The sequence below is a fragment of the Anopheles moucheti genome, chromosome 3, assembly GCF_943734755.1.
Source record: "Anopheles moucheti chromosome 3, idAnoMoucSN_F20_07, whole genome shotgun sequence".
Lineage (NCBI taxonomy): Eukaryota > Metazoa > Arthropoda > Insecta > Diptera > Culicidae > Anopheles > Anopheles moucheti.
In genome coordinates this window covers 27,467,481-27,481,250 of record NC_069141.1, presented here as the reverse complement: position 1 = coordinate 27,481,250, position 13,770 = coordinate 27,467,481, and the positions used below count along the sequence as shown (strand labels likewise).

The 13,770-nt window shown below is 42.6% G+C and overlaps 2 protein-coding genes and 2 pseudogenes across 2 annotated transcripts in view; 3 read left to right on the top strand and 1 right to left on the bottom strand.

Moving 5' to 3' along the window:
• Nucleotides 1-13,770, bottom strand: part of LOC128305797 (annulin-like) — a 28,214-nt gene that overhangs the window by 10,383 nt on the left and 4,061 nt on the right. The gene's annotated exons all lie outside the window — the stretch shown is intronic.
• On the top strand, nucleotides 1,876-4,464 carry LOC128305798 (annulin-like). The gene is made up of 4 exons (XM_053043410.1): nucleotides 1,876-1,939; nucleotides 1,998-2,555; nucleotides 2,625-4,117; nucleotides 4,192-4,464. Exons 1-4 carry the CDS (start codon nucleotides 1,876-1,878, stop codon nucleotides 4,378-4,380), a joined length of 2,304 nt encoding a protein of 767 aa, XP_052899370.1. The 3' UTR covers nucleotides 4,381-4,464.
• Nucleotides 5,532-8,117, top strand: LOC128305676 (annulin-like; annotated as a pseudogene).
• LOC128304529 (annulin-like) lies at nucleotides 10,187-12,772 on the top strand (annotated as a pseudogene).

The window sequence follows — 13,770 nt, the reverse complement described above, 5'->3', positions numbered from 1 at the left end:
AGGAACATGTCAGGTACATTAATGGAAGTTTTCCACCACTAAGTACGTCTGACCGATACCCTTCGATCGATAGTGTTCTGAACTTCGTGCCATATTGAATCCTGAAGGTCCAGGGCGTTCAAAAAATAGAAATTGCAGTCTAGTCGTAATTGTTCACCACGAGAGAGCATTGGTACTCGCGCAGCATCATCTCTCATAGCTTTCCTGGTGGTAAAGCATTTTCGAACAAAATAGTTTTCGTTTAGAAAAATGGCCCCCATTGGGGAAACATTCGAAGTCATGCTTGATTGAAAATTTGTAATGAAACCATATCCAAGAATCTGGTTCATCAACCTCACACTAGGCATTGTACAGCATCTAAATAAACCAAGAACTCTTGAGCTCGATTTGAGCACGGCCCAATGTATCTAAGCTCCAATGAAAACTCCAACTTCCATCCATTGCTCCCGATACATTGGAGGAGGTCGTGATCGTCAGCACTAGTTCCGTTTCACCTTCCGGTTTATCCGAGGTGTGCGTCAATAATTCACATCAGGCGACTGCCACATATAAACACGATCGTCTATTTAACGATCGCACTTACGATCACATAAAAATCGTATAATGAATGGAACTCCACGTTTAACTACCAACTGCATAGATCAAGTACATCTCTAATCCCAAGTGTTGTCTTTATGTAATCCAATGTACATACACCAAGCTCTATGTATTCCCTAACATAGCTTTATTCGTTAGTGTATTATGTTAGTGTCTCATTTTTTTCCTTTGAGACGTGATCATAAACAACTACATCTTATCAAAGAACCTCGCGACATCCGGGAAACTCAACGATGTACAATAATAGACTAGAATTCTTCCCGATCGATCGTTCTACCAGACGATTTATTGGGCAAAATAAACAGTTACGTACAGTTACTTGAAGCGCTTTTTAGTTATACAGGAATAAATGCATGCAGCTACTTTATCTCTCATGCACCAGTGAGAACAGCATACACTTGAGTCATAATAAGATATCATATTTATATTGACATGTACAAGGTCAGGAAAAATCAAGAGCATAATGTGACTTTTTTTACAGGCTAGGAGTAAGATGTCGATTAAATTGGATATCACAGCTCCTCTAAAACGAAGGTGCGACTGTCTAACGGACAATCAAAATGCAAAAACCCAGCATACTTTCTCGCTTGGCAATGACAATTTGAGCAAATTTTATTGTTAGTAAAGCAGAGCGAACAACCAAGTTGAATGCTCTAATTGAGTTGCCAATTAGAGATTCGCAATTGGCATGTATATTTTGGTTTTACGAGTTGAACATTGTTTTCTCTACGCACTGACCACATGCTGTTCAGTTGCACGCTTTAAATGCATAAGACGAAATCATGTAGATAATAAATTCGCTGAGCCCCGCCCAATGTTTTCGTTACAAGGCAGTTAATCACCACGCCAAACAAATCTTCTTTCTTCGTCCGTGCTTTCCTCCATACTGACAGGCCCTTGACCGGATGGTCATTCATCTTCCGATTTCAGTGTTCGAGGAATGCTAAAGCCGAAATAACGTCACCACGATGACGAACTGTCAGTATTGTTGCAAGCATCACCAACACCCCGCATGGAAGAACATGCGACCGAACGAGACTAGGGTTTCCTGCCGGGAGAGCAGGCGTACAGCAGAAAAAGGTTTGATTTAATAATAACCGACCCGTGCTACAGAAACAACATGACTCACTGCGCCACGGCTACGAGAGCACACACTGGCTCTCGGATCGTATAAATTCAGCTATCGCCGTCTGCTGGCCGGTTAGTTCCGATTCGCGCGTACACACTGATTGACAACCGTTAGCAAAACATTCATTCCGACCTCGTAGCAGTTTCCAAATGGCAGGAACCACTGTGCCGCATACGTTACCGTTTGCTTTTTGGCAACACCAGAACTATAAAGGTAAGGCATTGTGATCGTTATTATCTGCATTAGAGTGACATTAACCGTTCTACTGTAGATGACGAGAATGAGATTGAAGATGACAAGGAGTCCGAGCTGATCATTGAACGAATCGACTCCTGTCTGGAAGAAAACGGTGTGTACCATCGAACGGAAAAGTTTGAGAGTATGAGTGCATCAGCGAATAAAACAGGATCGTCACAGCTAGTTATCCGGAGAGGTCAAGAGTTTCTTCTAAAACTCATCTGCAACAGACCAATCAATCGGAAAACGGACGCCATCTCTCTCGTGCTGGCCGTAGATCCAATTGCAAAAGAATGGATCAGCCATGGGCACGGAACGGTCGTGTACATGTTGCTGCAAACTGACGATAACCTTCAAGAGGATCACGACTCCGATTGGAGCGCCAAGCTACAATCGACCAGTGTAAATGAGGAAAACGCTACTGAGCTACTCGTTGCAGTCAAAACATCTCCAAACGCTTCCGTTTCCAAATGGACTCTTACGATCAATGTCAAGTCGAAGGGATCGGAAGATAGTATCCACTATCAGCTGTATCAACCGTTCTATCTGCTCTTCAATCCATGGTGTGCAGAAGATCCAGTTTATCTAGACAGTGAGTACTTTCGCGAAGTGTTCTGATCATGAAATTCTAACCATAATTATTTTTTGTCTCCGTTCAAAGATGAGGATCAGCGACAAGAGTATGTGTTGGAGGATATGACCATGATATGGAAGGGGAACGAGCGGAGTTTTCATGGACACAAATGGAAACTTGGTCAGTACGAGAAGAATATCCTGGATTGGACCTTTCTACTGCTGGGGGATGTAGCGCGTGTCTCTGCCACTTATCGTGGAAATCCGATTAAAGTGTGTCGTGCTCTATCAGGAGTCGTCAACAGCAATGATGACTACGGTGTATTAGTAGGTAATTGGAGCGAAGACTATAGTGGAGGAACAGCACCAAGTGCGTGGACCGGATCCGTAAAAATCTTGCAGGAGTACTTCGAATCAAAGAAACCGGTTGGATACGGACAGTGTTGGGTGTTTGCCGGCGTACTGGCCACTCTATGTCGTGCCCTCGGAATTCCCTGCCGTATCGTTACCAATTTCGCGTCCGCACACGACACCGAAGCATCCCTCACGGTGGACATCTACATGGACGAGGAAGGAAACGTCAAGGAAAATTTTTCCCGCGATAGTGTCTGGAACTTTCACGTATGGAACGAAGTGTGGCTAAAGCGCCGAGATCTCGGTACAGATACTTATGATGGGTGGCAAGTCATCGACGGAACGCCACAAGAGTTCTCTGATGGTGCATACAAACTTGGACCGGCGCCAGTGGAAGCCGTTAAGAATGGACTCGTGAACATGTTATACGATTGTGACTTCGTGTTTGCCGAGGTGAATGCAGACAGAGTCTTCTGGCGCTACCGTGGACCCAGCAAACCGTTGAAACTGATCCAGAAAAATACAACCGATATAGGACAGTTCATTAGCACGAAGGCAATCGGGACGGACGAGAGGGACGACATTACCAACAACTACAAATGTGGTGAACAATCGTCGGAAGCGAGGATCATGATGCTGCGGGCCCTCAAACTTGGCCAAAACTGTCTCACCAAGCACTATCTGAAGCAGATCAAAGTCGAGGATCGTACATTGATCAAGCATGAAGGTCGTGATGTCGAGTTTCAGCTCGAGCTCAACGATCAAGCGATGATCGGAGAATCGTTCAACATTATCCTGCGCATAAGAAACGTCTCTTTCGACGACACTCGTACCATTCACGGAAAAATTCATCTCAAGCGAGTATTGTATACTGGCAAGAATATTAACACCATCACCAGTCATTCGTTTTCTAAAAGCGTTAATCCAGGCAGCGAAGAAGTGATCGAGGTACCGATAGCATTCGAAGATTACTACGAACCAGGAATGGACGAGGCCATATTTAAAGTGACCAGTTTTGCGAATATCGAAGGCGTGCACTATGAGTACTTCTCGCAGGAAGATTACAGTCTGCGCAAACCAGACGTGCAACTGAAGCTTAGCGGTAGACCGGTGATCCAATCCATAGTAAAAGTGAGGGCTTCCTTTACCAATCCACTCCCAATTCCCATCAACGAGGGTGCGTTTCTAATTGAATGCTCGGGTTTGGCTAAAACCCTCACGATACCGGTAAGAATCAGTGTGATCATCTTCCAATTTAACATCTTCGTCGCTTACATTATGAATTTTGTCATACCTTGCAGGTAAATTCGGTAGCAGCAAATGAGAGATGCGAAGTTGTTTTCATGATAAGGCCTTCCTTCAAGGGAATCAACCAACTATCGGCTAAATTCCAATCACCGGAGCTGAGCGATATTGAAGGGTCACTTAACTTTGAGGCAGAGGATCGAGAAGATAACAACGAGATAAATGATGTTTTAGTATTCTTCTGAAACGAATACTAAGTCCTCGTAAACCAATGAACTAATAATTCTCTGTTATTCTCTAACGAAAGGATATAATTGATTGATGTTTAACTGTGAGAATAATCAAATAAACCAAACACTAAACAAACCCATCAACTGATTGGAATTATATCTCCTCGACGTAAAAATTCTAAACGATCTACAGTCTGAGACTTCTTTTCCACTAAAAACTACACTCCACGTGTCGCGAAAAAATTCTACACGGCAGAGACGTCGGTTGGATCATTGTGCAAATTAAATATAGAATTCAACGAGCTTAGCTGCGTAATCGACATGAAAATGTTTCAAAATTGAAATTTAATCGAAGAGAAAAAAGAGGACTATAAAATAAAATAGGAATACGCATTACGGATTTTTGCTCTTAAAAATATTCGATACCGAACTTTACGGTTCAACTTACCCAAAGTTGGTAGGATGTATAAACATATTTGATCAAGCACAATGTCCTCAACGTTTTTTGGATGGCCAATCGTGTAGAAGCGAAATATTTAATTCATGGTAGCATTTGAATTGATCATGCACGTGATTCGGCGGCAATAATATTGTTTGCCGAAATTGACGAAATGATGATAAGGTTCTGTGATCTACAAAATAGTTATTGTCAGTATCATTATTGACAGATCGCAAAATCGCTATTATATAACATCTATGTGGCGGCTGACGTCGATCATCGCAAGCTAATAGCGGCGTCAAGTGATCAGCTGGATGAATCTGATCAAATTCAAGCGCCTATTTCACAAAATGTCAAAGGGTGCTGAACAGCTGAAACTAGTCCAAAGAAGCTCGTTAATTTGCATGCAAACAAGCATTTTTAAAAAGCTTCGAAACAAGCTTTCGTGTTGTAAGAATTCTCCTCAGTAAGGTATTTCTTGCCAGAAGAACAGGCGCGTGGAAGAAGATCTTTTGAATTGATATCAACCGGTTTGATTTCCCAACAACCGAACTGTGATACAAAACATAAGGACTCACTATGTCACGGCTACGAGGGCATACACTGGCTCTCGGATCGTATAAATTCAGCTATCGCCGTCTGCTGGCCGGTTAGTTCCGATTCGCGCGTACACACTGATTGACAACCGTTAGCAAAACATTCATTCCGACCTTGTAGCAGTTTCCAAATGGCAAGAACCACTGTGCCGCATACGTTACCGTTTGCTTTTTGGCAACACCAGAACTATAAAGGTAAGGCATTGTGATCGTTATTATCTGCATTAGAGTGACATTAACCGTTCTACTGTAGATGACGAGAATGAGATTGAAGATGACAAGGAGTCCGAGCTGATCATTGAACGAATCGACTCCTGTCTGGAAGAAAACGGTGTGAACCATCGAACGGAAAAGTTTGAGAGTATGAGTGCATCAGCGAATAAAACAGGATCGTCACAGCTAGTTATTCGGAGAGGTCAAGAGTTTCTTCTAAAACTCATCTGCAACAGACCAATCAATCCGAAAACGGACGCCATCTCTCTCGTGCTGGCTGTAGATCCAATTGCAAAAGAATGGATCAGCCATGGGCATGGAACGGTCGTGTACATGTTGCTGCAAACTGACGATAACCTCCAAGAGGATCACGACTCTGATTGGAGCGCCAAGCTACAATCGACCAGTGTAAATGAGGAAAACGCTACTGAGCTACTCGTTGCAGTCAAAACATCTCCAAACGCTTCCGTTTCCAAATGGACTCTAACGATCAATGTCAAGTCGAAGGGATCGGAAGATAGCCACAGTCATCAACTGGATAGACCGTTTTATCTGCTCTTCAATTCATGGTGTGAAGAGGATCCAGTTTATCTAGGCAGTGAGTACTTTCGCGAAGTGTTCTGATCATGGAATTCTAACCATAATTATTTTTTGTCTCCGTTCAAAGATGAGGATCAGCGACAAGAGTATGTGTTGGAGGATATGACCATGATATGGAAGGGGAACGAGCGGAGTTTTCATGGACACAAATGGAAACTTGGTCAGTACGAGAAGAATATCCTGGATTGGACCTTTCTACTGCTGGGGGATGTAGCGCGTGTCTCTGCCACTTATCGTGGAAATCCGATTAAAGTGTGTCGTGCTCTATCAGGAGTCGTCAACAGCAATGATGACTACGGTGTATTAGTAGGTAATTGGAGCGAAGACTATAGTGGAGGAACAGCACCAAGTGCGTGGACGGGATCCGTAAAAATCTTGCAGGAGTACTTCGAATCAAAGAAACCGGTTGGATACGGACAGTGTTGGGTGTTTGCCGGCGTACTGGCCACTCTATGTCGTGCCCTCGGAATTCCCTGCCGTATCGTTACCAATTTCGCGTCCGCACACGACACCGAAGCATCCCTCACGGTGGACATCTACATGGACGAGGAAGGAAACGTCAAGGAAAATTTTTCCCGCGATAGTGTCTGGAACTTTCACGTATGGAACGAAGTGTGGCTAAAGCGCCGAGATCTCGATACAGATGCTTATGATGGGTGGCAAGTCATCGACGGAACGCCACAAGAGTTCTCTGATGGTGCATACAAACTTGGACCGGCGCCAGTGGAAGCCGTTAAGAATGGACTCGTAAACATGTTATACGATTGTGACTTCGTGTTTGCCGAGGTGAATGCAGACAGAGTCTTCTGGCGCTACCGTGGACCCAGCAAACCGTTGAAACTGATCCAGAAAAATACAACCGATATAGGACAGTTCATTAGCACGAAGGCAATCGGGACGGACGAGAGGGACGACATTACCAACAACTACAAATGTGGTGAACAATCGTCGGAAGCGAGGATCATGATGCTGCGGGCCCTCAAACTTGGCCAAAACTGTCTCACCAAGCACTATCTGAAGCAGATCAAAGTCGAGGATCGTACATTGATCAAGCATGAAGGTCGTGATGTTGAGTTTCAGCTCGAGCTCAACGATCAAGCGATGATCGGAGAATCGTTCAGCATTATCCTGCGCATAAGAAACGTCTCTTTCGACAACACCCATACGATCAGTGGAATAATGCATCTCAAACGTATACTATACACTGGCAAGAATATTAACACCATCAATAGTCATTCGTTTTCTAAAAACGTTGATCCAGGCAGCGAAGAAGTGATCGAGGTACCGATAGCATTCGAAGATTACTACGAACCAGGAAAGGATGAGGCCATATTTAAAGTGACCAGTTTTGCGAATATCGAAGGCGTCGACTATGAGTACTTCTCGCAGGAAGATTACAGTCTGCGCAAGCCAGACGTGCAGATGCAGCTCATCGGTAGACCGGTGATCCATTCTACAGTAGAAGTGATGGCTTCCTTTACCAATCCACTCCCAATTCCCATCAACGAGGGTGCGTTTCTAATTGAATGCTCGGGTTTGACCGAAACTCTCACGATCGCGGTAAGAATCAGTGTGATCATCTTCCAATTTAACATCTTCGTCGCTTACATTATGAATTTTGTCAAACCTTGCAGGTAAATTCGGTAGCAGCAAATGAGAGATGCGAAGTTGTTTTCATGATAAGGCCTTCCTTCAAGGGAGTCACTCAACTGTCGGCTAAATTCCAATCACCGGAGCTGAGCGATATTGAAGGATCACTTAACTTTGAGGCAGAGGATCCAGAATAGAACTTATCTATTAAAGGATTAAGAATTCTCCTAGGTCAACTAAACCATACTGGTTTTCCTATATCTAATGATTCTTTGAACTTTAAGACAAATTTTAAACTTTACGGAAGAGTCTAAAACATAACCATAACATAACCATGACCACGACAATAGCCAATAAAGGAAAATGTGTTGAACATATCTGCAGTAATTATTTCGAATGGTTGATCGTCATTATTTTGTCACGTTGTTAATTCCTGAGAAATGACTTAACTTACTATTCCAAAGCATTGAAAATGAAAGTGAATATCTTTCCTACAACAGATTCGCGTTTCATCTCATTCTTATTGAGGCTTAGACTTAGTTGGTACAGTATCTAAACATTTTAAGTTGTGAATATTACTACTTCGTATAATTTTCTATTGCATTTGGTTGATAAATTAAGAACCTAATTAATTGAGAACATGATTAAGAAACCAATAAAGAAGCATTTATATTACTATTAGCCGCGGTTTGTATACTTCAAAAATTTTACTTTCATGTCCAAGTGTTAAAACCCATGTTACTGCGGTAACAATTCCGGAATGCTTGTTCCGTCGCCGTGGAGTTGACCGCGCGAAGATCGGTTAAATTAGGAAACCCTCGCCCTGGATTCCTTTGCCTTTAGGCCAATACAGACTGGACGTCAGGCTTTGTTCTGGATTAACCAGAATTAGTTCCTGCCGGCGAGTCGTATACAGTCTATTGGCAGTTTTGGATACAACAGGTTAACGTGATCGGACGTCAGGCTTTTCCCTGGATTCCCAAGGTTAGTTCCTAACGGTGGACCTTGTCGCTCTAATAGTTTCTTGTTGGTAAAGGCGCTCAGATTGACCGGTGCTGATGAATAGGCTTTTTTCACTGAAGGTTCAGGAGAAGTATCGAATCATGGAGTGCCGATTGAATCTGATTGCCAAACCAGAAGTGACTCGATGCCGTTGAGGTTTGGATTACAAGTCAGATTCATTATAAACTTTTCCTGCTTATATACCAACAATGTGTCTTGAGATTTGTAAGTAAAAGTGAGATGAAAGATAGAATCACTCTCCTTACGTTAGCATATTTTGCATTGAACGAGTGTATCTGCCCGTTGGTGATTGTATGGTGTCAGCTTATTTGCGAATAATTATTTATTTACCGTACCATTGATCGTATTTTGTTTACCCTATCAATCGTGAAGGGCTCGTATTATTTATGCGCTTTCGAACGGGTTTGAAGGCGTTTGTTTTACTTATGATCATGCGGATCTCTCAATTATTATGATTCCCTGGCGTCACAAATGCGCTAAAAGTACACCGATTAGGACAATTGGAATTGAACGATTAGGGGTACGAAAAAGAATAGCTATTCGTACAATTCAGATTGCCAGCTCTGATGCTTCCCCCAAGGTTTATAATAATTATTATTTATCAAGGATATTAAATATTCATGAACATAATTTTTTATCGTTTTTTTTGTTTACTTTTCTTTATTCACTACAATGTTTCATATCAGAATATATTACCACACAATCTTTAAAAAAGTACTGGTCAGACATTCTGATCGAAACTGGAACTGAAAAGGTAGGTTGTAGATGCATATTCGTTGCACAATCTTTGGTCAATTGTGCTGCTCTCTTTGATAAACTATTCGTACAATCTGACCCACAGGGTAGCATGCACATTCATGATTTCTGATCGCGTTCGTAACAACCCATAACCGGTTTCTTTAATTAATTGAATTAATAACCTTTATCACTCTCTCTCTTCTCAACACCTTTAAAGGTAAGTAATAGTTCATGACACGTCAAATTTCCATTCGAGGCCACTATATTATGAAACAAAAATACAATCGGTGATGTGTGCTTATGTGTCCTTAAAACTCTATTTATCAACCATTGCAAACAGATGCAGAAGTTGCTTCTATGCGTACTTACAAAATACGCGAATTGGAGCTCAGAGACAAATGATAATATTATGCATTCAAATGTTTGACCCCGTTTAGCATTATTGCATCTTAATGCAATAAACAATCGCAGTGATGCTGGTTAGCAAATGGCAATGAGTCTTCCGTGCACTGGCTCTCGCATCATATAAATTCAGCTAACGCCATTCACAGACCATTGAGTTGCAATTCTGGTATCGAAGTCGATTGTCAAACATTCATTCCAACGATTCTACAACATCAACATGGAAGCAAACACTGTACCGCATACGTTACCGTTTGCTTTTTGGCAACACCAGAACTATAAAGGTAAGGCATTGTGATCGTTATTATCTGCATTAGAGTGACATTAACCGTTCTACTGTAGATGACGAGAATGAGATTGAAGATGACAAGGAGTCCGAGCTGATCATTGAACGAATCGACTCCTGTCTGGAAGAAAACGGTGTGAACCATCGAACGGAAAAGTTTGAGAGTATGAGTGCATCAGCGAATAAAACAGGATCGTCACAGCTAGTTATTCGGAGAGGTCAAGAGTTTCTTCTAAAACTCATCTGCAACAGACCAATCAATCCGAAAACGGACGCCATCTCTCTCGTGCTGGCTGTAGATCCAATTGCAAAAGAATGGATCAGCCATGGGCATGGAACGGTCGTGTACATGTTGCTGCAAACTGACGATAACCTCCAAGAGGATCACGACTCTGATTGGAGCGCCAAGCTACAATCGACCAGTGTAAATGAGGAAAACGCTACTGAGCTACTCGTTGCAGTCAAAACATCTCCAAACGCTTCCGTTTCCAAATGGACTCTAACGATCAATGTCAAGTCGAAGGGATCGGAAGATAGCCACAGTCATCAACTGGATAGACCGTTTTATCTGCTCTTCAATTCATGGTGTGAAGAGGATCCAGTTTATCTAGGCAGTGAGTACTTTCGCGAAGTGTTCTGATCATGGAATTCTAACCATAATTATTTTTTGTCTCCGTTCAAAGATGAGGATCAGCGACAAGAGTATGTGTTGGAGGATATGACCATGATATGGAAGGGGAACGAGCGGAGTTTTCATGGACACAAATGGAAACTTGGTCAGTACGAGAAGAATATCCTGGATTGGACCTTTCTACTGCTGGGGGATGTAGCGCGTGTCTCTGCCACTTATCGTGGAAATCCGATTAAAGTGTGTCGTGCTCTATCAGGAGTCGTCAACAGCAATGATGACTACGGTGTATTAGTAGGTAATTGGAGCGAAGACTATAGTGGAGGAACAGCACCAAGTGCGTGGACGGGATCCGTAAAAATCTTGCAGGAGTACTTCGAATCAAAGAAACCGGTTGGATACGGACAGTGTTGGGTGTTTGCCGGCGTACTGGCCACTCTATGTCGTGCCCTCGGAATTCCCTGCCGTATCGTTACCAATTTCGCGTCCGCACACGACACCGAAGCATCCCTCACGGTGGACATCTACATGGACGAGGAAGGAAACGTCAAGGAAAATTTTTCCCGCGATAGTGTCTGGAACTTTCACGTATGGAACGAAGTGTGGCTAAAGCGCCGAGATCTCGATACAGATGCTTATGATGGGTGGCAAGTCATCGACGGAACGCCACAAGAGTTCTCTGATGGTGCATACAAACTTGGACCGGCGCCAGTGGAAGCCGTTAAGAATGGACTCGTAAACATGTTATACGATTGTGACTTCGTGTTTGCCGAGGTGAATGCAGACAGAGTCTTCTGGCGCTACCGTGGACCCAGCAAACCGTTGAAACTGATCCAGAAAAATACAACCGATATAGGACAGTTCATTAGCACGAAGGCAATCGGGACGGACGAGAGGGACGACATTACCAACAACTACAAATGTGGTGAACAATCGTCGGAAGCGAGGATCATGATGCTGCGGGCCCTCAAACTTGGCCAAAACTGTCTCACCAAGCACTATCTGAAGCAGATCAAAGTCGAGGATCGTACATTGATCAAGCATGAAGGTCGTGATGTTGAGTTTCAGCTCGAGCTCAACGATCAAGCGATGATCGGAGAATCGTTCAGCATTATCCTGCGCATAAGAAACGTCTCTTTCGACAACACCCATACGATCAGTGGAATAATGCATCTCAAACGTATACTATACACTGGCAAGAATATTAACACCATCAATAGTCATTCGTTTTCTAAAAACGTTGATCCAGGCAGCGAAGAAGTGATCGAGGTACCGATAGCATTCGAAGATTACTACGAACCAGGAAAGGATGAGGCCATATTTAAAGTGACCAGTTTTGCGAATATCGAAGGCGTCGACTATGAGTACTTCTCGCAGGAAGATTACAGTCTGCGCAAGCCAGACGTGCAGATGCAGCTCATCGGTAGACCGGTGATCCATTCTACAGTAGAAGTGATGGCTTCCTTTACCAATCCACTCCCAATTCCCATCAACGAGGGTGCGTTTCTAATTGAATGCTCGGGTTTGACCGAAACTCTCACGATCGCGGTAAGAATCAGTGTGATCATCTTCCAATTTAACATCTTCGTCGCTTACATTATGAATTTTGTCAAACCTTGCAGGTAAATTCGGTAGCAGCAAATGAGAGATGCGAAGTTGTTTTCATGATAAGGCCTTCCTTCAAGGGAGTCACTCAACTGTCGGCTAAATTCCAATCACCGGAGCTGAGCGATATTGAAGGATCACTTAACTTTGAGGCAGAGGATCCAGAATAGAACTTATCTATTAAAGGATTAAGAATTCTCCTAGGTCAACTAAACCATACTGGTTTTCCTATATCTAATGATTCTTTGAACTTTAAGACAAATTTTAAACTTTACGGAAGAGTCTAAAACATAACCATAACATAACCATGACCACGACAATAGCCAATAAAGGAAAATGTGTTGAACATATCTGCAGTAATTATTTCGAATGGTTGATCGTCATTATTTTGTCACGTTGTTAATTCCTGAGAAATGACTTAACTTACTATTCCAAAGCATTGAAAATGAAAGTGAATATCTTTCCTACAACAGATTCGCGTTTCATCTCATTCTTATTGAGGCTTAGACTTAGTTGGTACAGTATCTAAACATTTTAAGTTGTGAATATTACTACTTCGTATAATTTTCTATTGCATTTGGTTGATAAATTAAGAACCTAATTAATTGAGAACATGATTAAGAAACCAATAAAGAAGCATTTATATTACTATTAGCCGCGGTTTGTATACTTCAAAAATTTTACTTTCATGTCCAAGTGTTAAAACCCATGTTACTGCGGTAACAATTCCGGAATGCTTGTTCCGTCGCCGTGGAGTTGACCGCGCGAAGATCGGTTAAATTAGGAAACCCTCGCCCTGGATTCCTTTGCCTTTAGGCCAATACAGACTGGACGTCAGGCTTTGTTCTGGATTAACCAGAATTAGTTCCTGCCGGCGAGTCGTATACAGTCTATTGGCAGTTTTGGATACAACAGGTTAACGTGATCGGACGTCAGGCTTTTCCCTGGATTCCCAAGGTTAGTTCCTAACGGTGGACCTTGTCGCTCTAATAGTTTCTTGTTGGTAAAGGCGCTCAGATTGACCGGTGCTGATGAATAGGCTTTTTTCACTGAAGGTTCAGGAGAAGTATCGAATCATGGAGTGCCGATTGAATCTGATTGCCAAACCAGAAGTGACTCGATGCCGTTGAGGTTTGGATTACAAGTCAGATTCATTATAAACTTTTCCTGCTTATATACCAACAATGTGTCTTGAGATTTGTAAGTAAAAGTGAGATGAAAGATAGAATCACTCTCCTTACGTTAGCATATTTTGCATTGAACGAGTGTATCTGCCCGTTGGTGA

Bases quoted from the DNA above. Each gene is read 5' to 3' on its own strand.
- LOC128305798 (XM_053043410.1), top strand. From the start codon at position 1,876: ATGGCAGGAACCACTGTGCCGCATACGTTACCGTTTGCTTTTTGGCAA. The intron at 2,556-2,624 runs GTGAGTACTTTC...CTCCGTTCAAAG, and splicing joins AGATCCAGTTTATCTAGACA to ATGAGGATCAGCGACAAGAG. The intron at 4,118-4,191 runs GTAAGAATCAGT...CATACCTTGCAG, and splicing joins CTAAAACCCTCACGATACCG to GTAAATTCGGTAGCAGCAAA.